General features: G+C 60.6%; 1 protein-coding gene across 3 annotated transcripts in view; it reads left to right on the top strand.

The window, feature by feature from the left end:
- Positions 1-27872, top strand: part of ITPR3 (inositol 1,4,5-trisphosphate receptor type 3) — a 66840-nt gene that overhangs the window by 1319 nt on the left and 37649 nt on the right. For 2 of the 3 annotated variants that reach the window (XM_079781013.1, XM_079781015.1), the window contains exons 2-3: positions 14474-14544; positions 24460-24581. In XM_079781013.1, coding sequence (XP_079637139.1) covers positions 14474-14544; positions 24460-24581 — 193 coding nt within the window. Of the gene's footprint in view, positions 1-14473; positions 14545-24459; positions 24594-27872 lie in introns of all 3 variants that reach the window. The other variant, XM_079781014.1, reaches the window with a different exon arrangement.

The raw sequence follows: 27872 nt of genomic DNA, 5'->3' as shown, positions 1-27872 counted from the left end.
CCAGGCCCCCCTCGCTGGGTTTGGAGGACAGCCGCAACCCCTCAGCCCCTCAGCCCCGCAGCCCCGCAACCCCTCAGCCCCTCAACCCCGCGGCTCTCACCTGGCCTGGCTCACCCTGAGCTGGGAGAGGGCTCACCTGCCCCCTTGCCGTCTCCCAGGGCTGTTGGGAGTTTAGCTTTCCTTTAGTAGCGAAGGGAATCTAACAGGACGTGTGTGTGTGTGTGTGTGTGTGTGTGTGTGTGTGTGTGTGTGTGTAGGGGGGCGGGGAGGAGGGCTGGCTCTGTGGGGGCTGACTGGGAGTTCCAGCAGACCCTGCTCTTACCTCAGCATCCTCCAGGACTCCCACCCCGCCCCCCATCTGACTTCTTTTGCTCAGGCCCCTGAGGATGGGATAAAGGCACATCTGGGCTGCACCCCCAGCCCCCCAGCAATGACCAGGCTCTGGCTGCCCCTCAGGTCAGGCGCACAGTAGACACCTCTGACAGGCTGAGGGGGAGGAGAGAGGGTGGGCTGTGGGGCAGATGGTGGCAGCCCCCGCCTCCTGTCTGAACAGCACTGGAGGTTTTAGGGAAATGACCGTCTTCTCTGATGCCTTGTGCCTGCTCCGGTCAAGCACACAGCGGGCCACGCACACAGTGGGTCAAGCACACAGTGGGCCATGCACAAGCACACAGCGGGCCACGCACACAGTGGGTCAAGCACACAGTGGGCCATGCACAAGCACACAGCAGGCCACGCACACAGTGGGTCAAGCACACAGTGGGCCATGCACAAGCACACAGCGGGCCACGCACACAGGGGGCCACGCACACAGCGGGCCACACACACGGGGCCACGCACACAGCGGGCCACGCACACGGGGCCACGCACACAGCGGGCCACGCACACAGCGGGCCATGCACAAGCACACAGCGGGCCACGCACACAGTGGGTCAAGCACACAGTGGGCCACGCACACAGCGGGCCACGCACAAGCACACAGCGGGCCACGCACACAGGGGGCCACGCACACAGCGGGCCACGCACAAGCACACAGCGGGCCAAGCACACAGCGGGCCACGCACACAGCGGGCCAAGCACACAGTGGGCCACGCACACAGCGGGCCAAGCACACAGCGGGCCACGCACACAGCGGGCCACGCACACAGCGGGCCAAGCACACAGTGGGCCACGTACACAGTGGGCCAAGCACATAGTGGGCCATGCACACAGCGGGCCGTGAGATCTAGCAAATCAAGGGAAGCACCTGCCTCCCACAGGCTCAGCCCTCGCAGGGACTCTCTGTTGCCGCCTCTCACCTGGCCCTGCCGGCCTGGGGGCTGCTTCTTCCGTCCACGCCGAGCCGGGCAGGACAGGTGACCCCGAGAGCCCCTGTTCTCAGGCCAAGAGGACCCTGAGCAAACACCACTGCAGCTCCGATCCCCACTGGCGGGTGCCCAGCCTCCCCGCCTGGCATTCCAGCACCAGCACTTGCTGACCCCAACTTTTTAATTTTGGGGCTTTTCCACCTCCCCTCAAACCACCAGGTGAACCACACTGCTCCCAGTTCCCGGGACCTACGCCACACTCAGGTCTCTTCACCTCTGCCCTGCGTTGCCCGCCCGGCAGCCAGGCTCCACCTGGGTAGCCCTGACCCACCCTCTAAGACCGACTGCAAAACGGCTCTTTTTGAGAGACCCACCCCCGCCCCCAACCCAGCAAAATTATCCCCTTTTCCTCTGCTTTGCACTGCTCTGTACAAACTCCTCTCTGTGTTAATTGTGTTGTTTTACAATTAGTTGGAGGTTTCTTTGTATGGCCACCTAATGCTGGGCACTTCGCCAGGATTAACGGCTTGCTTACACCATTCGTCCACCCGCATGTCCACAGCACTGTGCTGGGCACGGGGCACTCGGTGTCGGATGAGGGGCTGAGTGTCTCCGCTTCTCAGAACTTGGAGTCCGTGACAGAATGTTTCTAAGCACCAAGTCGTTGCTACTCAACGTCCAGTGCTTGGTGGAGCCTCGTCAGCACCTGGAAGCTTGTTAGAAAACGGGTCTCAGACCCCCCTGTCCCCGGAGTCGGAAGCTGCACGCTGGTCCAGGGGATTGGGTGCCTTACAGCACGGGGGTCCCTGAGGTCCGAAAGGTTGGCGGCCACTGCCTTGCAGTATGAAAGCATTTCTCTCTGATTCTCTGCTCGGTCCTCACCAGGCCTTTCTGGCTCTCCTCAACCCTGGCCCGTTCCCCCGGCCTGGCTGTGGGTGCCAGGTCTGGGAGCCCAGGAGGCTGATTGCACCGAGTTGCCAGGCTAGCCCCGGCTGGATGAAACGAATGTGCTGGAGACAGGAGTGGCCTTGAGGGCCGAGGGCTGGCTCCGCTGGCAGGTGGGAGGGGGCAGTGGTAGAGGAGGGAGTCTGGGCAGCTTCCAGATCGCAGCCAGCTCTGCAGGGCCAGGCAGAGGCAGTTGGGTCTGCCTGGATAATTAGGGTTCCCACTGAAGATTGTCATGAACTTTCGGGAGGGTCTGGGAGCAGATGCTGGAGCAGCTCGAGGCCTGGCCTGGAAGGGAAGCAGGCCGCCTGCTCTTGGCCGGAGAGGGGCCAGGGCCCCTGCCTCGCCCCTCAGCGGGTGGAGGCGGCAGAGGCCAGGGCTGGAGCGGCTGATGGGGCTGGTGAGAGGGGGGGGATTTGATGTGGCTTCCGTGAGGCCGTGGGGAACCGGCCTGAGTGTGCAGCGTGGGCCCCTCCGCGTCTCACATCCAGTCCTTTTGAGTGCTCCGAGGGGTGGCCCCCAGGCCGCAGCGGATGCAGGTGAACTGGACTTGAAGCTGAGCTCCCAACACTGGTCAGGGTGCCTCTGCCCACCCACTCCTGGGCATTGGGGCGCCATCTGCTCCCAGACCCTCCCCAGCCTCCCTCCTGAAAGTTAATGTACAATCTTCAGTGGGAACCCTAATTACCACCCAGGCCGAGGTGAGCACAGGGCAGGGTCGTAAGGGCTCCCCGCTCGGGGCTCCCGGCCCACCTCGTAGCCGGATCCACCTCCCCAGGAAGGTTGGCACTGGAGGTCAGGACCAGACATGTGGCGGAGGCAGGGTTCGTTGGAAAAGATAAGAATGTGGGGAAAAGTAGAAGCCGCCGGAAACGAGGAAGACCGAATATGCGATGGTTGACTCCTACAAGCCACGTGCGGAGCCGGCCGGGGCGGAGCAGGGCTGCCGAGGACAGGACCGGGTGAACATCACTCCCTCGTAGCGTTGTCAGGGGTCGGAGTGACTCGGTGGCACGGAGCATCACGTGTGGAAGAGGCCGGGGTCAGCCGAAACCGGTTTGGCTCAGTGGATAGAGCATCGGCCTATGGACTGAAAGGTCCCAGGTTCGATTCCGGTCAAGGGCATGTACCTTGGTTGCGGGCACATCCCCAGTATGAGGTGTGCAGGAGGCAGCTGATCGATGTTTCTCTCTCATCGATGTTTCTAACTCTCTATCCCTCTTCCTTCCTCTCTGTAAAAATCAATAAAATATATTTAAAAAAAAAAAAGAAGAAGAAGAAGAGGCCCGGGCAGCAGGTGCGGGCCCCGGGCCAGGAGCCGGGCATGGCTCGCCTGCTCCTTCACTCTGGGTGACTTTGACAAGGCCCTGCTTTCCTTCAGCCCGATGCCCTCCGCGCTGCGTAGTTGGTGCCTGAGAATTCCCTGGGGTATGAACAAAGTCCAGCGCCGAAATCCCATGTCAGACCAACTGTATCAACATTTCTAGGGCTGGGGTCTGAGGGTTGGGTTGCTTTAAGCTCCTCGGGTGATTTTAATGGGTACCCGGGACCGGGATCCCCAATCTGAGAGCCCGTAGGCTGACAGGCTGGGAGGAAGTCCGCCTGTTGAGTCTGCTTGCCTCTTGGTCCAGAGAGTCCATCTCTTAGCCTTTGTCAGACTTCATTAAGTCTTTCAACAAACATTTATCGAACACCTACCATCTGTCGGGCGCTCAGTAGTAACTGAGACAGGCACAGACTGTTCTAGTCCTCACAGTGGGGAGCGGGAGAGACTGTCTGTAAGAGCCTGTGAGCCTGTGAGCCTTACGTCCGAGACCTTGTAATTCCAGGAGGGGGCACCGCCCTCCCCTGCAGCCCTCATCCCTCCTGGCAGATTGCAGACCTGCCCTTGGCTTCCATTTAATTGTGATTTCCCTGGCCTGTGCCCGAGGCAGGGGCTTGGCTCAGCTGGGCCAACCCATGCAACTAATATACACTGAGTGGCCAGCTTATTATGATCTCTGAATGCATAATAAATAATCTGGCCACTCAGTGTGTGTGTGTGTGTGTGTGTGTGTGTGTGTGTGTGTGTATATTAGAGGCCTGGTGCATGAATTCGTGCATGGGTGGGGTCCGGCCACCCTGGCCAGGGGGAGGGGACATGAGCGGTTGGCCGGCCTGCCTGCTGGTTGAACTCCTGGTCGAGGGGACAATTTGCATATTAGCCTTTTATTATATAGGATATACACTGAGTGGCCAGATTATTATAGGTTCAGAGATCATCATAATCTGGCCACTCAGTGTATACTTGATGGAGTAAATCTGAAAAACTCAAAAATTACCTGTAACACCACTGCTACGTGCCGTCACTCCCTGTCTGTGGACCTTTTGGCCTTTTCACCCACACAAATAGGTACTTACTGCCCACAGGTCTCCGTGTCCTGTCTGTCGGGGGGGCATGTATTCCCGTGCCAGCACCCCGTGGCCAGGCTGCACAGCGTCCCGGGGTGCGAGCACCTAAATTTGTCTGTGCTGGGCATTCAGGTGGCTCCTCAGGTTTTGCCTTTACAGTCAGCACTGAACATCCCATTCGGGACATGCCCGGACACTCGCCTAGTTATTCTCTCAGGATAAATTCCTGGAAGTGGGATTCCGAGGCCAAAGGGAAGGCACACTTGTACCCCACAGGCTCTCTAACCCCCCGTGTTTCTCTGGCGGTGGAGGTGGTGGGAATGGGGACCCACTTCACGCACAGTTGGAGTCTCGTACTAGGGGTGTGGGGAGTAAGACCAGCCTCTGCCCTGGAGGTTGGGTGTGCGATCAGGGGAGGGGGAGGGGGGAGAGGGCCTGGCGGGGGCGGATTCAGGCCCCAGGTTCCGCCGTGGGCTCGGGGACCCAGGCTGCGCACGCCTGGCTCCTCCGCCGGAAGAATCCTGCTGTAGCCACTTGCTCGCTCTGCCCTGCCCTGCATTCCTGACCCCACGTCCCCTCCTGGGCGGGTGGGGCAGTGGCTGGGGTTGGGGGTGGAGTGATGTGCTGAATTTTAGGGTGGGGCCACCAGCTTTCTGCTCTCGGCCTAGGGGGAGGTTTCCGGGTTTCGATTAACCCCTGAGCACAGGTCTGGTGTTCCTGGGTCCACCCCCAGGCCTGATGGCCCTGCTTCACCCCATGTGGGGCTGGGGTGTCCTCCCTGGAAGGAGGCCTGGGGAGGGGAGGAGCGCAGAGCCCCCATCTCTGGTGTGTCCGTCACAGGTGAGCCCGGAGCCCCCGAGGGTCACGCTGGTCCTTCCGGGAGTGGCAGTGGTGCCAGTGTTTGCAGTGAGGCCTGGCTCAGGGGGGCTGGTGAGCAGGGCCACAGAGCAGGGTCTTCAGACTGGGGGCTGCCGGGCCTTTCCCACCAGGGACCGTGGCACAGAAGTGAGCCTGGGCCTTGGCCACAGCGAGCTGGGCTGGGGCTGGGGGCTGGGGGCACAGTGCAGAGCGGTTTCCACTTGGGCACAGGCTGGAGGGACTCCTTGAGGGGCTGGGAGGGGGGTGATCACAGTGGTGGGTGAAGCTGTGTGTGGCTGGCAGGTGGGCAGAGCCAGGAGAGGCGGGGACCCTAAATCTCAGCCTGGGGGCAGCTGCAGGTGCTGGGGACACCTGTGCACATTTGGTTTGCAAATCACTGTCAGCCAGCCAACCGGCACCCCTCCCCCAGCCGGCAGGAGAGTCTTGCTCCCAGGGTGTGGGCCTAGAAGTGGGTGACATGGGGCACGGAGGGAGAGCCAGTCTGGTCCCGGAGCTGGAGCTGGGAGCGTTCGCAGCGCTTTTCCAGCTGGCTCTGGCTCTGACCGCCACTTCGGCCCCTCACCGCCAGCCTGAGGCATGAATATGATTCAGGAAAGTAGAGAGCCGTCTAGAACACCATATGCCCACATCTTAGACTTAATAATTGTCTACAATTTGGTATATTTTCTGCACCTCCTTTTTACTAAAGTATTTTCTGGTATTACACACATTGTATGTTTTCACCTCTAAATACTTCGTTATACATCTCTAAGAAGCCCTATCTGGTTTAGCTCAGTGGCTAGAGCATTGGCCCAAGGACTGAAGGGTATCGGGTTCGATTCCAGGCAAGGGCATGTACCTTCGTTGCAGGCTCGATCCCTGTGCGGGAGGCAACCAGTTGATGTGTCTCTCTCACATTGCTGTTTCTCTCTCTCTCTCTCTCTCTCTCTCTCTCTCTCTCTCTCTCTCTCTGTCTCCCCCTCCCTTCCACACGCTCTAAAAACCAATGGAAAAATATCCTCGGGTGAGGATTAACAAAATAAATAAATAAAAGTGACATCTCTGAGAAGTAAGGATGTGTCCCTGTGTTTCCATGATGCTGTTATCACACCAGGTCATGATTCCCAGCAGCATCGATGCCCAGACACAGCCACAAGTGCCCCTTTGTCCTCTGTCTGTGACCACCGGTTTCTTTAGTTCCGGACCCAACCAAGGTACACGTGTGAATTTAATTCTGACGCCTCTTAAATGCCCTTTCTTCTAAAACAGTGCCCTGCCCCCCGCCCTGCCCCACCGTGACACCGCGTCCCCACAGGCGGGGTGCGCTGCAGACCGGGCACTTTCTGGGTTTGTCAGGGCTGCGTTGCCCCGAGCTCTGCGGCTCTGTGGGCCGGGCGGGCTGGGTCCGGCTCCTGGTGATGGAGGGCAGGAGAGAGGCTGTGTGAGGCCAGGGCTGGCTGGGTGGTCTCTGGTTGCACCCCTTCGCTGCCTCAGCTTCCCCTCTGTCTCTCCTGCTCCCTGTCCTGCTCCTCGTTGGCCTGACAGATGCATCTTCCCATCCCGGCAGCCCTGCCGAGACCCCGGACTCGCCAGCGGCCACCCAATCCCGAGCCAGAAATGCAGGCCTGAGGCCTGGCTCACTGTCAGGGACCTTTATTTCTGTTGGGCCAAGGTTAGTCCTGGGCTCCCTCCATTCCTCACGGGCGAACCTTCTGGGGTCTCCGAGTGGCGGCTTTGGGTCCGCTCCTTTCAGCCGTAAGCTCTGCAGCAATGAGAACTGGTGTTGAGCGTGCACGTATAGCCGGGCGGCCCGGGCGGCCCAGGGGGGTCCCTGGTAAGAAAGATGGGCGGTCCAGTGCATGGATGTCTGCGCAGGACTGCTGCAGTCCACTTCTTTTCTCTGATGAGCCAGGGACCCCAGCCATGAAGCTGGGTCCCTGTCCCTGCATTCCTCCCCATCCCACCTAGTGGGCGTGCCTTGGGGTATTTGGAGAAGGGGACTCCAAAGGCCCCACCCGCCACCAGCCAATCCCACTGTTCAGACAGTGCCGGGAGGGAGTGCCCGAGAGGGTGGTGGCCAGCGCCCTGGGCTGAGGTCAGGAGACTGGGGTCTGGAGCTGGCTGCTCCTCCCCGCTCCCCCCCTTCCATGCCTCAGGTTCTGAGCTGGATTGGGGGGATGGGATGTCTGGGGTCCCTTGGGCATTTGCCCAATCTGTGATTCCTGCTCCAGTGGCCGCTCAGCTGGGGCCTGGCAGGGCAGGCTTTGCTTCAGGCCCCTCGGATCTGATGGTCACCCACCCCACTCCTAGCTCCTCCCCCCTCCTTATCTAATCTTCCAGACAGCACTGGCCCGCCCCAGGCCTTGGCTCCTTCTGGGTCTCAAAGTCCACCCTGGGCAGAATGGGGTCACCCAGGCCCCTGCACACAGCTACCGTTGTTGTCTCTCCCTCAGACCGGTGCAGACCCCATGGGCAGTCGGGCACAGCGCCCTCCTTCATGCCCTCCTAGAGTAGAGTTGTCCACCAGCTCCTCTGAGGGTCTCAAGGGGCGGGTGCAAGGGTGTAGGCCAGGCTGCTGTCCGCCGGCACTTGGCGCGGTGCGTAGGAGCTTCTCGAGGGTAGGGACCACGCCCGGCGCATCGCCTGCTCCCAGTGAAGTTGGTGAGTGAGGGCTGGTGCCCTCTGCTCTGTGAGCCTCACCCTGGATGTGGTGAGAACGGCGTGAAGTCCTGGATGCAAAAACGACCCACAAAGTAGGACGTGCTCCCCACATTGGAGGAGCAGCGCTCTTGTGACCGAGGCTGGGGTGCCACCGGCCGTTAGAGGAGGTGGGGGTGGGGGAGGGGGATCTCTACAGGAGCTAAGCCAGCCTTGAAGGTGGCCCAGCAGGACGGGCATCAGCAGAGGTGGGGGCATCAGCAGAGGAGGGGGCATGAGCAGAGGTGGGACGGCGAGGTCCGTGGGCTGGCGGAGCATGGGAGGAGCCTTCCCTGGACCTTGGGCGGAGGCAGGTGCTCGGAGGGGGTTGAAGTGGGGCCACCTCCCCCGGATGGAGGACTCGGCTCTGGTTACAGCGCCAGGTGCCTAAGAGGCCGAGGCTGAGCACCTGGGACGAGCTAGTTTCACAAACACAGATGCCCCGTGAGCAGGGAGCTACTGCCCGGGACATGGGTGCCACCAGGTGGGGAGGGGTCCCCGGGCGACCCTCTGCAGGTGGCACGGTGCCCACCCAGGTCACAGGCAGGCCTGGCCACGGCTGCACTGGGCGTCGAGTGTGGGGAGGCGGTCATTGGGGCACTGGGTGGGGTGTGTGTGTGTGTGTGTGTGTGTGTGTGTGTGTGTGCGCGCGCGCGCGACTGTGAGTATGTGTATGTGAGTGGGGGGCGGGATCTGGGTGGGGGTGGCGTGCTAGGCGACCACAATGCTGCTCCCCAAACCTGGGTCCACCTGGGACAGAAGTCCTGGCCTTGCCCTCCGAGGCTCCCCTTCATCAAAACTTACCCACCTGGCCCTGGCAGGTTTGGCTCAGTGGATAGAGCGTCGGCCTGCAGACTGAAAGGTCCCAGGTTCGATTCCAGTCAAGGGCATGTACTTTGGCTGCGGGCACATCCCCAGTGGGGGGTGTAGGAGGCAGCTGAGTGATGTTTCTCTCTCATTGATGCTTCTAACTATCTCCCCCTCTCACTTCCTCTCTGTCAAAAATCAATAAAATATAAAAATGAAACCCCACAAAAAAACAAAAAACTTACCCATCTGTCCCTGGCTGGTTTGGCTCAGTGGATAGAGCGTCGGCCTGCGGATTGAAGGGTCCTGGGTTCGATTCTGGTCAAGGGCACATGCCTAGGTTGCTGGCTCGATCCTCAGTAGGGGGCGTGCAGGAGGCAACCGATCAATGATTCTCTCTCATCATTGATGTTTCTATCTCTCTCCCTCTTCCTTCCTCTCTGAAATCAATAAAAATATTTAAAAAAACACACAACAAAAAAACTTACCAGTTTGGTGTCCTCTGCTCTCAGCTCCCTGGACTGCCCATCTGATAAGGACTTTCCTGCTTGCCAGTTAAAGGCTCCATGCAACGCCCCTCCCGCCCACTCCACCCCTGCCCGATAGCACCTTGGTGGGAAGCCCAGCCCTGAGGGAGCAGGGAGGGCTGGAGGGGAGGCGGCCGTGGGCCCGCGGATGGCTGCCTTCTTTGCCTACAGGCCGGTGGGGGTTGCCCTGGCACCAAGTGGGAAATAAAAGGTGAAGGCGCAAGGTGCCAGCCCAGAGGTCCCTGGGAAGGTGCAGACGCAGCCCAGGGTTCTCAGGCGATGCTGAGGCTGCTAGTCCGGCCCGGGGAGGACGGGGTGTGGAGTGTGGGAGCCCGAGGAACCTCTGCAAGCCCCACTAGGGACCTTGTTCTCCTGATGCCTGGGAGCCCCACACGGCGTCTCCGTTCGGCCCCTCCGACCGGCCGTTTCTGTCCCCACTGGGCTGTGGGTCTGGGATCCCAACCTCATTTGAAATTCTCCTCTGCCCAGTCGCCCCCCTTTCTAAGTGGCCTTCCCTTCGCTTGCAAAATGCTCTCCAGACCCCGGGGCGCTGGGAGGGGCTTCAGAAGCTGTGCCCGAGTGGGCGGGGCCAGGCGGGCTTGTCCAGGGGGATTGCACTCAGCCAGCCAGCGGGCACCTGCATTCGCATGGCTTTCCTGCGAGTGTGCCAGGCAGGGCGTTCCCAGGGGAGGGGGTCCGACACGGGGGTGGGGCTCGCCTCTGACAGGGTCTCTCTGAGGAGGGGCCTCCCCAAGGCCTTGTGCATGTCAAGATGGGGGCTGGGCGCTGCCCTGGGTGCCGGGACCTGGCCCAGGCTCTCCCCCTCCCCCACCAAAACTTCTCCTCCTAGATAAGGGCTTTGCTAAGAGACGACCAGCTAATCTGATTCACGAATGTCTTACAGGAAATTCTATGAATTATTCAAGGCTCTGCACAGCCCTGCCTGTTCTTTCACACCTTTGACGATTGGCCAGCCTCTGACCTCTCCCTTCTCTGGTGCCCACGAAATCCACAGCTGGTGCCGCCTGTTGGCACCAATGCATATTCCTTATGTCATTAACTTTTCAGAGTATGTGACTGCCTTCCCAACAAGATCTAAACTCCCCGAGGCAGGGACCTTATCTTTGGCTTCTTATGTACTTCCCTCAGCAGCTGCTAAATGAATTAATTCACTCAATACGTGGTTCCCGGTGCCTGCGCTGCGCCAGGCGGTCTGGATGCCGGGACACAGAGGGAGCAACACAGACACATCCTTGTCCTCATGCACCTTCCATCCCGTGAGGCTGGGGTGACAGTACCCAAATAAATAGTACAACCCAGCAGGCGGGTGGCGGTGGGTGCGGGGGAACAGTGAGGCAGCGAAGTGGAGGGGGCGTGGGAAAGAGCCGTCTACAATTTTGAAAAGGGGGCTGGGGAGGGTGTCCAGGGGGACGGGGGATTCGAGCCAAGGTCTGAGGGAGGTGAGGGAGGGATCCCCGAGGGCACCTGGGGGCCTTCGGTTCAGGCGGAGGGAAGAGGCAGTGCCAGATGCCCAGGAAGGTTTGTGGGGCCCGGGGGAGGGCTGTGGCTGGAGCAGGGGGCGAGGGGAGAGGGAGGAGACGGAGTCCGAGAGGCGAGGGGTCTTTCCGGCCATTTGTGTTTCGTTTGTGCTCTAAGATGAATGGTTCTAGAGTTCTGAGCAGAGGACGGCCCTGATTTGACTTACCTTTTGTTTTTCATTTTTCTAAATATATTTTTATTGATTTCAGAGAGGAGGGGAGAGATAGAAACATCCATGATGAGAGAGAATCACTGATTGCCTGCCTCCTGCAGGCTCCACACTGGGGATGGAGCCCACAACTCCGGCGTGTGCCCTGACCGGGAATCAAACCATGACCTCCTGGTTCATAGGTCGACGCTCAACCACTGAGCCACGCCGGCCGGGCTTGACTCACTAGTAGTTCTTAAAGAGACCCCGCAGCCCTGGCCCGGCAGCGCCGTTGGTGAGCGCAGCCTCTGGATACACAGGCGGCAGGTTTCACCCCGGTCAGGGCACGTACAAGACTCAGCCGATGAGTGCACGGAGGAGCAGAACAACAAGTCTGTGTGCCTCCCTCCCCGCCCCCTCTGCTGCTGTGTGGAGGGGGAAGGGAGGGGACTGGCAGGAGACCAGGGAAGAGGCAGTTACAGAAATCCGGTGAGGGCTGGTGGGCCGGCGGGGAGGTGGTGACCGGGATGCGGTTGGGTTCTGCACGTCTTGTGGGGCCCTCAGGGCTCCCCGGCAGAGCAGGTGTGAGGGGTGAGGGGAAGAGGGGAGCCAGGACTGGCCCAAGGTGTTTGGCCCCGGGAGGGATGGCCTGGGACGGGAGGACTTCAGGAGGAGCCCATGTAGGCAGCAGCCAGACCAGGAGCTCAGTTTTGAACCTCAGGGGAGGCAGCGAGACCTCTGAGCCGGCCTTTGGGGGAGAGGATCAACAGTGAGTGTAAGGGGTGCTTTGAAGCGTGAGAGTGGCTGAAGTGACCAAGGGCTGAGCGCAGGTGGAGAAGGGGAGAGAGCCGAGGACGGCCCCTGCTGGCGGCTGGGGCGGGGAGGGAGACAGCCGCCCCCACTGGGACGTCCCACAGGACCCTGCCCCGCACCTGCTCAGGTCCCCCGGCCGGCTTCAGAGCCCAGCTCTGCTGCTTGCGGGCCTTGTGTCCCTCGCCAGATGGTCTAACATCTCCGTGCTCTGGCTTCTTTGCCTGCAAAATGCAAATAATAGCAAAGCCGATTTAGAAAATTAAAAAGCGATATATGGAGACATGGGGAATAAAGCCTGCTTGCTGTTATCATTACCGTGGACCGCACTGCTGGTGATGCCAAAGGGGAACACAGGGTCCTGTCTTCAGGGGACTCGGTGTGGACACAGGAAGTAGCTGCCACAGGAAGAGACCTGCAGCAGGAGCGGCCAGGACCGGGTGCGGTGGGGACACTGGGGAGGGAGGCCCCGGCGGGGGGAGGGAGGCATTGGCCAAGGACTCCTCACAGAATAGGGCAGTGGTCGGCAAACTCATTAGTCAACAGAGCAAATATCAACAGTACAACGATTGAAATTCCTTTTGAGAGCCGAAAACTGACTTCTGCGCATGGGCCACGAAGTTTCAATCGCACTGTACGTGGTATTTTGTGGAAGAGCCACACTCAAGGGGCCAAAGAGCCGTATGTGGCTCGAGAGCCGCAGTTTGCCGACCACTGGAGTAGGGGAAGAGGGCTGCGTGTGGGAGAATGAACAGAGCTTCGTACGCCCAGGGCGTGGAGGGGCGCCAGGGTGGGCTACGAGTGAAGGACAGTGCAGGCTGCCAAGACCATCTCTGTAGAGAGGAGAGCTCCAGGGACTGTGGGATCAACTGGAGGTTTAGCACAGCTGGAGCAAGGAGGTGTTGAGGTTAGCCAGGGAGGTCAGATCACAAAAGGTCTTGTTAGCCAAACTAAGGAGGGGAGGAGCAGAAGGAGGCTTTAGAATCAGATGTGTGACTTCAGGCAAATTATTTAACTTTTTTTTGACACGAAAAATGCACTCATCGTTGCTCTGGCCATTTAGAGCGTCGACCGAGCACCGAAGGGTCACAGGTTCAATTCCCGGTCAGGGGCACGTCCCTGGGCTGCAGAATGGCTCTCCCACCCCGGTTGGGCACTTGCAGGAGGCAACCAATTGATGTCTCTCTCACATCAATGTTTCTCTCTCTCTCTCCCTCTCTCTTCTTCTCTCCCTCCTTTCTTCCCCCCCTTCCTTCCACTCTCTCTAAAAGTCAATGGAAAAAATATCCTTGGGTGAGGATTATCTACAACAAAAAATTCACTCTTTTATTTTGGAAAAAAAATTAGGCTAATAGAAGACTAAAGGTAAATTTCTTAAACATTATCCAGACAAATCAACAAGATTTGTAGTACCTATTTCCGGCACTAATATACACAAAAGGTTATACCTTGCCTGTTATGCATATTTAACTTCCAAACCCAGTTTTCTCATATGTGAAATGGTACCAATGACTAGCCCTTGTGGGGAAGTGGGCGAGAATTCAGAAGTAAGAACTGTGAAGTGCTGAGATACAGTTGGTCTCTGAAATGGTGGGTTATCATCATTGCTTTATTCTAGAGGTTGGGGTGACTTTGAAGACTTTTAAATATAGGAATGGATGGATGGATGGGTGGGTGGGTGGGTGGGTGGGTGGGTGGGTGGTGGGTGGTGGGTGGGTGGGATGGGGTGGGTGGTGGGTGGATGGATGAGTTGTGGGTGGGATGGGTGGGTTGTGGGTGGGATGGGTGAGTGGGTGGATGGATGGGTGGGTGGTGGGTGGATGTCCTCCAGAGATTTAGGGTTACCCCAGCCGTGGCTGTAGGGGGGACTCTAGGCCCACGGCGGCCAAAGAGGGGGGATGAAATGGGCCTGACAGGTGGGAAGGCGCAGACCTGTTGTTCTGTCTGTGAGGCCCAGAGGCTTGTTCCTCTGGTTGGTGTCTCATGAGCTTCTCTGTGCATCTGTCTCGGTCCTCCGGCCTGTTTCCTCCCTGTGTGTCTTTTTGTCTTTCCCGTCTCTCCCCCTCCCTTGCTCCGTCTCTCTCCCCCTGCTCTTTGTTTCTCTTGCTGAGTTTGTCTCTCTTGGTCGGTCTCTCCCTCCTCCATCACCCACCGCCCTTTCAGGTCTGTGCACAGGGGTCGGCTTGTGACAGGAGTTACGTCCACGTGTGTGACAGCCCAGGCTCCAGTGGGGGGAGGGGTACATCTTCTTGCTTTTCCTGGGGGCTCCCCCATCTCCACTCCAAGAGGTCTTGCCTTTCACCAGGGAAGGGGATGACTCGATGGTGAGGGCGGTCGGTGCAGGTTCGTTGGAGGCCTCCCTGGCGTCCTGGAATCCCGCCTGCGGGAGGGCTGTGGGGAGCTGGGTCTCTCTCCTCCCGCTGACCCAGCTGCCTTGTCCCCAGGCTGGTGGATGACCGCTGTGTGGTGGAGCCCGCGGCTGGGGACCTGGACAACCCCCCCAAGAAGTTCCGAGGTAAGACCTCCACTCCCACTGCAAGCTCCCCTCCCAGGCTGCTGAGGCCTGGACCGGACGGAGTCTTTCCGCCCCATTGGGTCCCAGAGGCTGTGGGTCAGACAAGGCTGCTCGGAGCCCTCCCACGGCCCAATGCAGAGCCCGCCTGGCTCAGACCTTCTCTTCCCTGCGGGTCCCCGGGGCCACGCCCACCTCGCGGGCACTCCCACTCCTGGCCCGCCCGGCTCCCCACCAGACACAGGGCTTTCTTTGTCTGTGGCTGGGCGTTTTTGGGGGGAACTGGGGAGGAAGAGAATTTCCCCAGGCGCCAGGAGGCCAGGGTGAGAGCCCTTCTCTGTGAGTCTCTCATCGCATTGGACCTGACGGGCTGTGTCCTCCTGCCCGGCTGTGTCCTCAGCCCTGGCCCCCCGGAGGACTCCTGCCTCGGGAGCTGGTGGAGCCCAGTCCTGGCTCTGCTGTCACCCTGGGCAGGGGCCTTCCCTCTCGGCGGAGGCCTCCGTGGCCGAGGTCGGAGGGCTCCTCAGCTCCGCCCCGACGGCCGCAGGGCCCTGGCGAGGATGGGAGATGCCCAGCCAGGGAAGGTGTTATTGTGATCACCGGTGAGGCTGAGCCAGCCAGACGGCTCCTGGCTCCTGGCTCCTGGGCGGGGCAGGGCGGGCGCAGGCAGGAACACGCCTGGCCAGGCCCTGCCCCTCTGCTGTCCATGAGCTGCTCCTCCCGGGGATGAGCTCAGTTGTCCCCGAGAGGGGTGCTGGGAGGGGAGCAGGATTTAAGGTGACCCTGTGGCAGCCTTGCCTGCCTGCCTGGGCCTTGCCCATCCATGGAGTGCAGAGAAGAGGGGGTTCCTCCCAGCCCGCAGAGGGCCCCCATGTCTGCTGTTGAGCTCCCGCTTCCATCATGGGCCTGAGTGGGGGCTGTGCTTGGGAGTCTCAGGGGACACGCCCGGGTCTGGGGGAGCGGCCTGTGGCACTGGCCTTTCCTCACCACCCAGACCCCTGTGCCCCGCACCCTCTCGCTCATGCCCTTCCCCTGGGCTGGTGTCCCTTCCAGCCGCACCGGCCTCCCTCGGGTCCTCACAGGTGTCAGCCACGCCCCACCCTGCGCCTTTGCACCTGCTGTTCCCTCTGCCCGCAGGTTCTTCCCAGTACCCACACGGCCCCGCTCCCCGCGGCTTCAGGGCTCATATCCTCGGTGGGACATTCTCTGACCTCCCCGCAGTCTCCCTCCCCTGCTTCCTTTTCTCCATAGCGTGCATCTGGCCTACCGCTCCATGTGTTCAGTTATTCATGCACCGGCTGCTCCTGCCCTGCCCCTGCCCCTGCCCCGGCCGCCTCTCTCAGGCCCGGCCGCTCTGGGTCTTGTTGGCGAGGCCCACCCGAGTCCCGGGTTGAGCCCAGCCTCGAGGGCCCTGGGCCCGGGTTCTGGGGACTTTGGGGGTTGGTGCAGGCCTCCTGCGTGAGGTGCAGCTCTGAGCACGCCTGCCCTGGGTCCTGGGGTGCTGAGTGGGGAGGGAAAGGAACGCGGTCGCTCCTCAGCCCGAATCAGGAGGGCTTTGAAGCCGCTGCAGCCGAGGGGTTTAGGCAAAGGCTGGGCAGAACTGAGTAGGCGAGAGCGGTGAGGGTCCCGGGTGGCTCTGAGGCAGAGGGGGCTGGAGGGAGGGAGAGGTGTGTGCACAGCTCTGTGCTGGGACCGGCGCTGACACAGGGTGTGGCAGAGGCAGATTTGCCGGAGTGTTTCAGCGGACAGAGTTTGGGCCACTTAGCAGAACAAATGCTCCTTTGACTCCCTGCCCTCCTCCCCTCACTCCTTCCCGCTCCTCCCCTCTCTTCCTCCCCCTTTTCCTGTGCGCAGGCCCTCCCCAGGGTCCCCGGCTGCACGCTGCCGCCTCTGCGCCCGCCCGCCCGCTCCCTGGGGTGGAATAGGGGACTCATCCTCCCGCCCTCTGCGCCCAGGTCCCGCCGCCCTCTGCGCCCAGGTCCCGCCGCCCTCTGCGCCCAGGTCCCGCCGCCCTCTGCGCCCAGGTCCCGCCGCCCTCTGCGCCCAGGTCCCGCCGGTGGTGTCGCGGGGAGGGAGGCAGAGGTCCCTCGTGGCTGGCGGGTCCCAGGCGGAGCGTTAGAGCTTAGGCAGGAGGACTCCCACCTTCAGGTCGGAGGCTGAAGCCCAGAGAAGAGACGCGTGGAGCTTGGCCTCGACCCGGAGTCTGGCTCTCTGTCCCCGCCCTGGGGGGTCCCAGCCAGGCGCGGGGCTGTGGCTAGAGGCGGGCGGGCGGGGGGTGGCTGCTTCCCAGGCCACCTGGGACTGTGGGCTCTCCCTCCTCCTCCAGAGCCGACTCCCTTCACCTGCTGCTGGGGACCCCGGGCTGGGCCGGCCTAGCCCGCGGCCTCACCTGCTCCACCAGCGCCCGATGCGCCGTTTGTGGGCTAGCCATCTTCCGGAGCCATGCCGTGCCCCAGCATGTTCTGCGAATTCTTTCCAGAGTCTGCAGGGCCTCGGAGGCCGGGCTGCTGCTGCCCAGCGTGCAGGGCGCCCATGCCCTGTGCTGTGCTCCAGGTCTTGGGGTTGTGGCTGCTCGGAGCTGTGTGCTGCTGCCCCCGCCCGAGCCCTTTCCTCCTCCTGCAGCTGGGCCCCGTGACCCGCACCCCCACCTCCCCACCTCAGGGAAGCTTGGCGCTCACAGCCCAGCTACAGGGAGCCCAGGAAAGTGTGCGGGGCCTGACCCTCCGGCACTGCTGGGGCAGGTGCTGGGGAGGGTGATGAGGTGCTGGCAGGCTGGGTCCCCCTCCCCCACCCTATGCCTCTGCTCTACCTTCCATTTTCCAAGCTCAGTGTATTGTGATTTTTATTATTAAGACATCAGCTCTACATAGGAGCACACACCCAGGTACCCACTGCTGCGCTCTACCAGGTCTTTCCTCCACGCTGACTGCAGATCTTCTCATCTGTAAAGAGAAGCCCCCCCAGTCTCCCCTCTTTCCCCCCCATCCCCCCCTGGGCAAACGCTCTCAGAACACGCAGAAACTGGCGTGGGTCCTTCGGGCCTGCGTCCTGCCACGAATACCTGGGCTGTCCCGGGATGATACAGGGACTGCGTCCCGCTTTCCCGCCTGTTAAAGGTCGCCTCCCTGCGCACCTGCTCCTTCGGCTGCGCTGTTTTCGAGAGCTATCCGTGATGACGCCTGTGGCTAGCCCATCTGTTTAATTGCTGTGTAATAATACTCTGCCCGAGAGCCAGCTGCCCGCCGCGCAGGTTCCCTGTTGACGGCCACTCAGCTCATTCCCAGCTGTGGTCACGGCCAGCGCTGCTGCGGCGAGCGGGCGCTTGCGCACGAGCCAGGGCCGCTGGGTGTGTCCCGAGGAGGGGTCCTGTTGGGGGGGGGGGGAGGCCCTGCTGCCCTCCTGGGACTGTGCCTGTCACCCCCCTCGCCCTGCGCACACCCCTCACCCCACAGCCCGTGGGTGCGCCCTCGCCCCACCCGGCCCTGCTCCCTTGGTGGGTCGGCTGGTGTGAAATGGTCTCACTGTGGCTTCATTTGCATTCCCCTGACTACTACTGAGATCCAGCATCTTTTTATGTGTTGACTTGCCACTTAGAAATTTGTTAATTTTTTTCTTTTTATAAAAGTAACACAGTCCAGCCAGCTTATTGGTTGAGTGTCGACCTATGAACCAGGAGGTCACAGGTTCGATTCCCAGCCAAGGCACATGCCCGAGTCGCCAGCTCGGGCCCCGTAGGGAGCTGGTGAAATCAGTAAAAACATGTTTAAAAAAGTAATGCAAAGACGAGCTCCAGGATGAGATGGAAGCAGTGCCCGCCCATCCTCACTCGCCCTCGCTGCCCCCACCCCGCCCAGCCCCTCTCAGGGACAGCCACGTAGAAAACCTGGGAGGTAAGTTATTCGTCCAGGTCAAACCTCAGAGCATCGTGCAAGGCACACGGAGAGCCTCCCTCCCACGACTGTCCCTCCAGGCCGCCCCTCCCTTCGTCTCTCCTGGTCCCGGTGTCCTTCATGCAAATACAGACATGTGTTCACATGACCACTCTTCCCTTACACAGAGGTGGCATCCTGTGTACCCTATGCTATGCTTTGCTGTTTTTACTTCATACATGTTACTGTGGAGCGATCCTACTGGAGATCTTTCCATGTTTGCATATAGAAATTTTGAACTCTCTTCCTCTATGCCCATGAAATAATAACTCCCATCCGCGGCTCCCACCCCCACCCCGGCACCCACCATTCTACTTTTCATCTCCATGAAATTAAAAAAAAATGTTTTTATTAATTTCAGAGAGGAAGGAAGAGGGAGTGAGAGATAGGAACATCAATGACGAGAGAGAATCACTGAGTGGCTGCCTCCTACATGCCCCACACTGGGGATCGAGCCCACAACCCGGCATGGGCCCTGGCCGGGAATCGGACCTTGACCTCCTGGTTCACAGGTCGATGCTCAACCACGGAGCCACGCCGGCCGGGCTCATCTCCACGAATCTGACTATTCTGAGCGCCTCCTGTGAGCGCGCGCAGGCAGTACTGTCCTTCCGTGGCTGGGCGGTCGCCCGACGGTGGGCGGACACGTGCTCAGCCGTGTCTGCGTTCCACCCTCCCAGCCTCAGGGCACTGGCTCTGCGGTACTATTGACCGGTCCCGCTGATGGACACTTGGGCTGTTGCTAATCTTTTTTAGTCCTCACCTGAGGGTATGTTTTTATGGATTTTAGAGAGGAAGGGGAGAGACATGTCGATGTGAGAGAGGAACGTTCATCAGTTGCCTCCTGTACGGGCCCAGCAACCTTTTGGTGTTTGGACAACGCCCCCACCCGCTGAGCCACCCGGCCAGAGCCTGTTGCTGCTCTGTCATTCCTGCCAGTGCTGCAGGGAGGGCCCTTGTCCCCCGTCATTTTGTACAGATGCAGGGGTGCTCTTAGGACAAACGACGGGCGGTGAGACTGCGGAGTCCGCGGCGGGGCCGGGGCTGCTGAGTGGGTGCCAGCTGCCCGCTCGGGGTCGCCCAGTTTGCGGCTCGGGCAGCGCGGCAGGAGGAAGCGGTCCCCGGAGCTCTCTCCGCTCCTCCCAGGCCTCCACGTGCTGGGCCTACTCCGGAACGTAGCTGCCTTGGCCCCCCACCCCACTGGCTCTCCCGGTCCTCCCGACGGCGCCCTGCGCGTTGTAGCCTCTCCCTCTGATGTAGCCTCTCCCTCGTCACCTCCTAGACCTGAGCGTCCTAGCCGCACCTGCTCTCCTTCGCCCCGGCGCACCCTGCCTCCCATCACTGCCGGGCGCACCGTCAGTGCACAGCGTCCAGACGGAAGACGCTTTCCATCCTCTTCTGTGACCACCCCGCAGTCGTGGGTGTCTTCTATGGGTTGAATCTAAATGTGAAAAAAATTAAAAGCCACTGTTCGCATGGTTTGTACAGAACCTGCACATTGTTGTGACTGGAGAGCTTTGTTCCCTGTGCGATGTGTTTGTCTTGAAAGTCCCCACTGGTGCTTTTCAAACTTTTCTGAACATTATTGACCCATTTGGGGAGTCTGTGTGTGTGTGCGTGTGTGTGTGAGTGTGTGTGTGTGTGAGTGTGCGTGAGTGTGTGCGTGTGTATGTGTGTGTGAGTGTGTGTATGTGTGTGAGTGTGCGCGTGCGTGTGTGTGTGAGTGTGTGTGTATGTGTGTGTATGTGTGAGTGTGTGTGTGAGTGTGTATGTGTGAGTGTGTGTGTATGAGTGTGTGTATGTGTATGTGTGAGTGTGTGTATGTGTGAGTGTGTGTATGAGTGTGTGTATGTGTGTGAGTGTGTGTGAGTGTGTGTGTGTGTGTGTGTATGTGTGCAGTTGCCTTTAAAATGCACCTTCCAGGCCTCACCCAGACCTGCCAAGGTCTGTGGGGCCCTGAGCGTCCCCCTGGTGACGTAGGCAGCAGCATGGCTTGGAGTGTTACGCACACCGTGGTTAGTCTCCGGGAAGGACAATTGATTTTCTTTAGTCAACGAAGACCTTGTTGTCTGCAGCCTTACGAGTCCGGGCCCCCTCCCCCACAGGTACACGCCCCCCAGCACACAGTCCCTCCTGTGGGAGCCCCTGATCCGGACTTCCCTCCTGGCCCTGAGGCTGCTGCTCCTGTGTGGGCTCAGCCTGCTGGCTGCCGGCCCTCCCCTGCCCGCAGTTTGGCGAGAAGGAAGGCGCCGGCTCCGCTGGGGTTGTGACAGCACTGCCTTCAGGCAAAGAGCTTGTTCAGGAAGAGAGGAGAGGTGCCTGGGCTGCGGGCTGTGGGCGGGGCTCCGAGGGAGGGTCCCACCCTGTGAGAGAGGAAGAGACTTTACAGGCTAGTAAGTTCCCAGGAAAGCTAGAGAGGGGTCCGGAGCGGGAGGACCACTCCGGCTCATCCCTGGCCGGCCTGGGGTCCCCTCGCGATGTGTTCCACTCAGACACGGCTTCTGAGCCGCTCTAATGGGCCCAACGTCCTAGAAAGAATTGGACAGAGTAGACTGGAACGCACCAACCATCGCAAGGGTTGCTATTACTTCATTAACTTTCTTCAGCTCCGTCTCTTCTCCTGTTAAGTAGATTCAGTGAGTTTTAACACTTGTTTGTTGAAGCCTTTTTATTTCTAGAAATTCCACTTGGTTCTTTTTCATTCAGCTCTGTTGCTTAAAAACATTTTTTAAAAATTCGTATTTAGAGAGGGGAGGGGAGGGGAGGGAAGGAGAGAGGGAGGGAGAGAGAGAGAGAGAGAGAGAGAGAGAGAGAGGATGTGAGAGAGAAATATCGAATAGTTGCCTCCCACAGGTGCCCGACCACACCCTGGCCGTGCCCCAACCACATCCTGAACTGAAACCTGGGCATGTGCCCTGACCCGGAATCAAACCTGGAGTATGTACGGGCTGATGCTCCAGCACCTGAGCCACACCGGCCAGGGCTGCTGTGCCCTTGTTAGCCCTTTGCACTCGCTTGCTTTTTTCTCGATTCCTTTATTCTACTCGGGATTTAATTTTTTAAATACCCCAGATTTTACAAAGCGCGGCAGTAGAATAAAAAACTGGAGTTTCTTTTCATACAAACTTATTTATTTGGATTTTTTTATATTTCAAATTATTGATACATTCAATACAATTCGACATACGAGCTGCTACCGATGCTAACCGTGTCGAGTCACACTCGACATCCGAGTGCAAAAGGTTAGAGTCTGTTCTCTGCCGGACCCTCTTCTGTTGACGTAAGCAGAGTGGCACTCTGGTTTAGAGGATGCCTGTCTGGAGTCTCCTCAGGTTTGGTCCTGGTGTCTGTGGGTCTGTTCTCTCCTGTGGCATCTCGCTCCTAAGAGCGCCTGCTGATCTCTGAGTGCCTGCTGGCCATTGCATTAGCAGAATTGGCCTGAGTGGTGGTAGAGCAGGAGGGAGTACCCTCCTCGGAGAGGGTGTGCGCCAGCCCCCGGGGCACCGCCTGCCTGCCCCGGGCGCCAGGCCATGCTCGAGTCAGGGGTGTGCACCCCCCAGGGGACTCCAGCAGGGCCTGTTCTGAGGGGCCTGGGCTCGGATTCCTGGCTGCCTGGGGAAGCGGTCCTAATGAAGGTCACGTCTTCTGGCGTCAGCACGTGCCTCGGTGCGAGGAGCTTGGCCGTTTCTGTATCTGCCTGGTTTCCCTCGCTCTGTCTGCCGGAGGGTTCCGCACCGTCTCTCAGTGCGTTAGGTCTTAAATAACGTCCCTTTGGAAAGTTCAGTTGCTGAGTTTTCTGCTTGGGTTGCTCCATGGTGGAGTGTGACCACGCTCGGCCCGGGGCCCAGAGCCGGCCCTGGCAGGGACAGGGGTCCCGGGTGAGCGGGGGGCCGGTCCGGACTGGGGGGGGGGAGGTGGCTGTGGGAGACCAAGGAGCTCAGCTGGCCCAGGCCCGTGCCGCCGGCCTCGCTGCTGTGTGACCGGTCTCACTCCGCCTCCACTTTCTCTCCTTCCCTGCCACGCCTCATCCTTGTCCTCCTTGGAGGCTAAATTCAAGCCCCTCACCTCACATGAGGGAGCGGCTCTGGATCCATGTGTTCACGTGGCAGACAGCCCAGTCCCTGAGCCCGGCCTAGGGGCCGGGGCACAGCGTGAGCCCCACGCGGCCCTGCCCGCAGAGCTGGCGAGGGCAGCGGAGGCAAGCAGCAGCCTGGCAGCCACGGCCCCTTTAACGTTAGGAAGGGGAATCCAAAAGCAGTGTAACCGACCCATGTCCATAGCTATATAATACGCAGCGGTGGGGGGGGGGGGGGGGGCAGGTCTGAGGGGGCCTGGGGCTGGCGGAGGTGTGAGGCCAGGATCGTGCTCTGAGTGTGACAAAAAGAGAAATAAAAGGAAAGCAGCATGTGACACAGCCTCCCTCTCCCCCTCTCCCCCCTCCCTCCCTCTCTCTCTATATATGTAAATGTGTGTGTGAGATAAAATAATGAGACAGCATGGGCTTTAGAAGTGCGCGCTGGGCTCAGCCCGAGGCCCAGGGAAGCAGCCAGGCCGGCCTCGCAGGCAGCAGGCGCTTGGCGGGCCGTGAGGGGCGCCTTTTCTGAGAGCGAAAGCCTCCTGGGGCAGTTGGAACAGTACAGAGGACAGTGTCCCCCGTGTCCGTTGGAGTGGCACCCCGGAGGAGTCGGTGTTTCCTAGACCCACGCAGGCATGACCGTCTGTGCCCTCGGCCCCGAGCAGGCCACGGCTGTCCTCCCGCACGCGTGCGGCCGGGGCAGCGTCTCTGTCCTGCCCTCTAAATGCCACTGTGACCTCCATCAAAATTGCCCCCCATTTCCAAAACTCCCCTGGAGTGACCCCACTTCCCCGACTCCTGCGGGGAGCCGGTGGCTCTACCCAGGCAGCGGGGTCCCTGCAGGGCCCTGGGGCTCCCATCAGCCTGGAGAGGCAGGACTCCCGGAGCGGGGACACCAGCTCTGCTTGGGGCCGAGCGGAGCCCCGTAAAGACACACTCTCCTTCACAACTGAGCTTCTTCTGGGAGCGATGCCCTCTCGTGCGTGTGCCCAGGTGGCCGCAGGCAGCCCTGCCCCACTGCTCGTGGAATGCCCTCCCCGCCCCTTCCCGCCCTGCAGGGACGTCCTGTCTCCTCTGAACTCGGACTCACTCGGACTCACTCGTTTCCGGTGGTACCAGCGGCCTCTGCCTGCTCCGGGGCTAGTTTCACTTTTAGTTCCAGGGGCTGGATGGCCAGCTTTCACCAGAGGGAGGTGAGGGGGGCTGAAGGAGAGGGCTCCCCGTCTCTGATCTGCTCCCCAGCGGCCCCCTTCCAGGGCCCGGCACCCATCTTTCTGGCGTGTTCCATGCTCCTGGAGCACGAGACGGCTCCCAGAGGCGGTGAGCCCACCCCGGCCCAGGGTGCGAGTCCCTCCGGTGACGGGAGCTCACTGCCTCACCCGCAGCCCCTGCTCTGGTTGGAGAGGCCCCGCCTCCTGTGCCGGCATCTCACCAGGACCCGCCCCCCCCCCCCCCCCCCCCCCCCCGAACAGGAGCTTCCAACGCATGCCTCCTTTACACACAGGAGGCTGACACCTTCTGGGGTCTGGGCTTAGGAAACTCATGCGTGTCTGTGTGCTTCCCCAAATAAAAATTGTTTCAGTGGCTCTGTCCCTGGGACTTTGGTCGGCCCTGTCTTAGGTCAGGTTCCCTCTGATGGGAGAACTCCCGAGGAGAGGTCTCGGCAGAGCAGGTGACCCTCGCTCACACAGGCGGGGAGAGCGGAGGAGGGGGTGGTTTCAGGGGAAGAGGGGCTCGGCCTGGTCCCACCGGGAGGGGGAGTGACCGGCAGTCTCCGGGAGGCCGCTGTCCCGGGCCGGGCCGGAGGATGCAACTTCTCAGCCCTCCGTGGGCTTGGGGGGCAGGGCACAGGCTGGGGTTTGGCGCGGGGAGGCCCTGAGCCCCGACGAGCCGTGTCCTTCCTGCCCACCGCAGACTGCCTCTTCAAGGTGTGCCCCATGAACCGCTACTCGGCCCAGAAGCAGTACTGGAAGGCCAAGCAGACCAAGCAGGACAAGGAGAAGATCTCCGACGTGGTGCTGCTGCAGAAGCTGCAGGTGTGTGCGCAGGTGTGCACTGTGTGTGTGCGGGTGTGCACTGTGCGCGCGCAGGTGTGCACTGTGTGCGCGCGGGTGTGCACTGTGTGTGCGGGTGTGCACTGTGTGTGCGCGGTTGTGCACTGTGTGTGCGCGGGTGTGCACTGTGTGCGCGCGGGTGTGCACTGTGTGTGCGCAGGTGTGCACTGTGTGTGTGCGGGTGTGCACTGTGTGCGCGGGTGTGCACTGTGTGCGCGCGGGTGTGCACTGTGTGTGCGCGGGTGTGCACTGTGTGCGCGCGGTTGTGCACTGTGTGTGCGCGGGTGTGCACTGTGTGCGCGCGGGTGTGCACTGTGTGTGCGCAGGTGTGCACTGTGTGCAGGTGTGCACTGTGCGTATATGTGTGCACTGTGTTTGTGCAGGTGTGCACTGTGTGTGCGCAGGTGTGCACTGTGTGTGCGCAGGTGTGCACTGTGTGTGCAGGTGTGCACTGTGCGTGGTGTGTACTGTGTGTGTGCAGGTGTGCACTGTGTGTGCCCGGGTGTGCACTGTGTGTGCGCAGGTGTGCACTGTGTGTGCGCAGGTGTGCACTGTGTGTGTGCAGGTGTGTGTACAGGTGTGCACTGTGCGTGCAGGTGTGCACTGTGCGTGGTGTGTACTGTGTGTGTGCAGGTGTGCACTGTGCATGGTGTGTACTGTGTATGTGCATGTGTGCACTGTGTGTGCAGGTGTGTACTGTGTGTGTGCAGGTGTGCACTGTGTGTGCAGGTGTGCACTGTGTGTGCGCAGGTGTGCACTGTGTGTGCGCAGGTGTGCACTGTGTGCAGGTGTGCACTGTGTGCGCAGGTGTGCACTGTGTGTGCGCAGGTGTGCACTGTGTGTGCAGTGTGCACTGTGTGTGCGCGGGTGTGCACTGTGTGTGCAGGTGTGCAATGTGTGCGCGCAGGTGTGCACTGTGTGTGCAGGTGTGCACTGTGTGTGCGCAGGTGTGCACTGTGTGTGCGCAGGTGTGCACTGTGTGTGCAGTGTGCACTGTGTGTGCGCGGGTGTGCACTGTGTGTGCAGGTGTGCAATGTGTGCGCGCAGGTGTGCACTGTGTGTGCAGGTGTGCACTGTGTGTGCGCAGGAGTGCACTGTGTGTGCGCAGGTGTGCACTGTGTGTGCAGTGTGCACTGTGCGTGCGCAGGTGTGCACTGTGCGTGCAGGTGTGTGCAGGTGTGTGTACAGGTGTGCACTGTGCGTGCAGGTGTGCACTGTGCGTGGTGTGTACTGTGTGTGTGCAGGTGTGCACTGTGCGTGGTGTGTACTGTGTGTGTGCAGGTGTGCACTGTGCGTGTAGGTGTGCACTGTGTATGTGCATGTGTGCACTGTGTGTGCAGGTGTGTACTGTGTGTGCAGGTGTGTACTGTGTGTGTGCAGGTGTGCACTGTGTGTGCAGGTGTGTGTACAGGTGTGCACTGTGCGTGCAGGTGTGCACTGTGTGTGGTGTGTACTGTGTGTGTGCAGGTGTGCACTGTGCGTGGTGTGTACTGTGTGTGTGCAGGTGTGCACTGTGCGTGTAGGTGTGCACTGTGTATGTGCATGTGTGCACTGTGTGTGTGCAGGTGTGCACTGTGTGTGCGCAGGAGTGCACTGTGTGTGCGCAGGTGTGCACTGTGTGTGCAGTGTGCACTGTGCGTGTGCAGGTGTGCACTGTGCGTGCGCAGGTGTGCACTGTGTGTGTGCAGGCGTGTACTGTGTGTGCGCAGGTGTGCACTGTGTGTGCGCAGGAGTGCACTGTGTGTGCGCAGGTGTGCACTGTGTGTGCAGTGTGCACTGTGCGTGTGCAGGTGTGCACTGTGCGTGCGCAGGTGTGCACTGTGTGTGTGCAGGCGTGTACTGTGTGTGCGCAGGTGTGCACTGTGCGTGCAGGTGTGCACCGTGTATGTGTGCACTGTGTGTGCAGGTGTGCACTGTGTGTGCGCAGGTGTGTACTGTGTGCGCGCAGGTGTGCACTGTGCGTGCAGGTGTGCACTGTGTATGTGTGCACTGTGTGTGTGCAGGTGTGTACTGTGTGTGTGCAGGTGTGCACTGTGCGTGCGCAGGTGTGCACTGTGCGTGCGCAGGTGTGCACTGTGTATGCGCAGGTGTGCACTGTGCGTGCGTGCAGGTGTGCACTGTGTATGTGCAGGTGTGCACTGTGTGTGCGCAGGTGTGCACTGTGTGTGCGTGCAGGTGTGCACTGTGCGTGCAGGTGTGCACTGTGTGTGCGTCAGCATGCAGGGCCATTGCTCGCCAGAGCCGATGGGCCCCATGGGGAGTCCAGTGGTTTTAGAACCCAATACGCAGAGGTTGGCGTTGGCTGCTGTGGAGGAGGTGAGGTGGGGGGAGAAGTGTCCTCCCAGCAGCCCGCTCAGCTACAGGACCCCTTTGTGCCACTGGGAAGAAGGTGCCCTCCGCCAGGCTGCACGGCCCATGCCAGGGCACATGGCTCAGTGAGCGGAGGGCGGACGGGGGTTCAGCTCCCACCAGCCCTTCAGCTGGACCCCACAGTGCCGTGAACAGCCCGCCCAGCAGCCCACGGGGTTCCCGCCGGCTCCAGGAACCACATTTGAGAACTAGTCGTCACTTCTCCCTTGTTTTGAAGGGTTGGGGCCGGGCTGTCTGTGGTCACTCTGTGGTTTGCCGTGGGGCCTGGGCACGGACGGTGCACGGTGCGAGCGCTGGTGGTGGCTCATGGCTTCTCGGGGGCAGCGGCCAGTTCGCACCCTGGGCAGCCCTCTCTGGACAGCTCAGGGCCGGAGCCAGACCGTGCAGAGGAGAGCAGGGGTGACCTGGGCTGGGGCGGGCTGAGGTGGGGCCTGAGCTGTTATAAATCCCCCATCGCTCTTGCTGAGCTGGGGCGCTCACAGGCTTCCTCCCTGCCGGACCCAGGCCGGGGCTGAACGGGATCTGGCCTGGGCGGGGGCCCTCCCATGTGCACCGACACACACTCAGAGCCACACGCTGTAGGCCTGTGAGAGGCACGTGTACACAGTGAGGCTCCCCAGCAGCCCCCTCCCCCCAGCCTCAGTCAGGAGACCTGGGTAATGGGACCAAAGAGAGGAAAGGCGCAGAGGCCCAGGCTCCCAGGGACCCCAGTCTGATGGAGGGGACAGAGCCCCAGCCTCCAGGAACCCCAGTCTGATGGAGGGGACAGGGCCCCAGCCCCCAGGAACCCCAGTCTGATGGAGGGGACAGAGCCTACCCTCAGGCAGCTTCCAGTTGCGAACCAACCCCCAGGATCAGGTGGACCATCAGAGGTGGATGTGGCCAGTCAGGGAAGGCTCCCTG

The sequence above is a fragment of the Cnephaeus nilssonii genome, assembly GCF_951640355.1.
Source record: "Cnephaeus nilssonii genome assembly, chromosome: 9".
NCBI classification, from domain to species: Eukaryota; Metazoa; Chordata; class Mammalia; order Chiroptera; family Vespertilionidae; genus Cnephaeus; species Cnephaeus nilssonii.
This window is presented reverse-complemented; position numbering and strand designations above follow the sequence as displayed.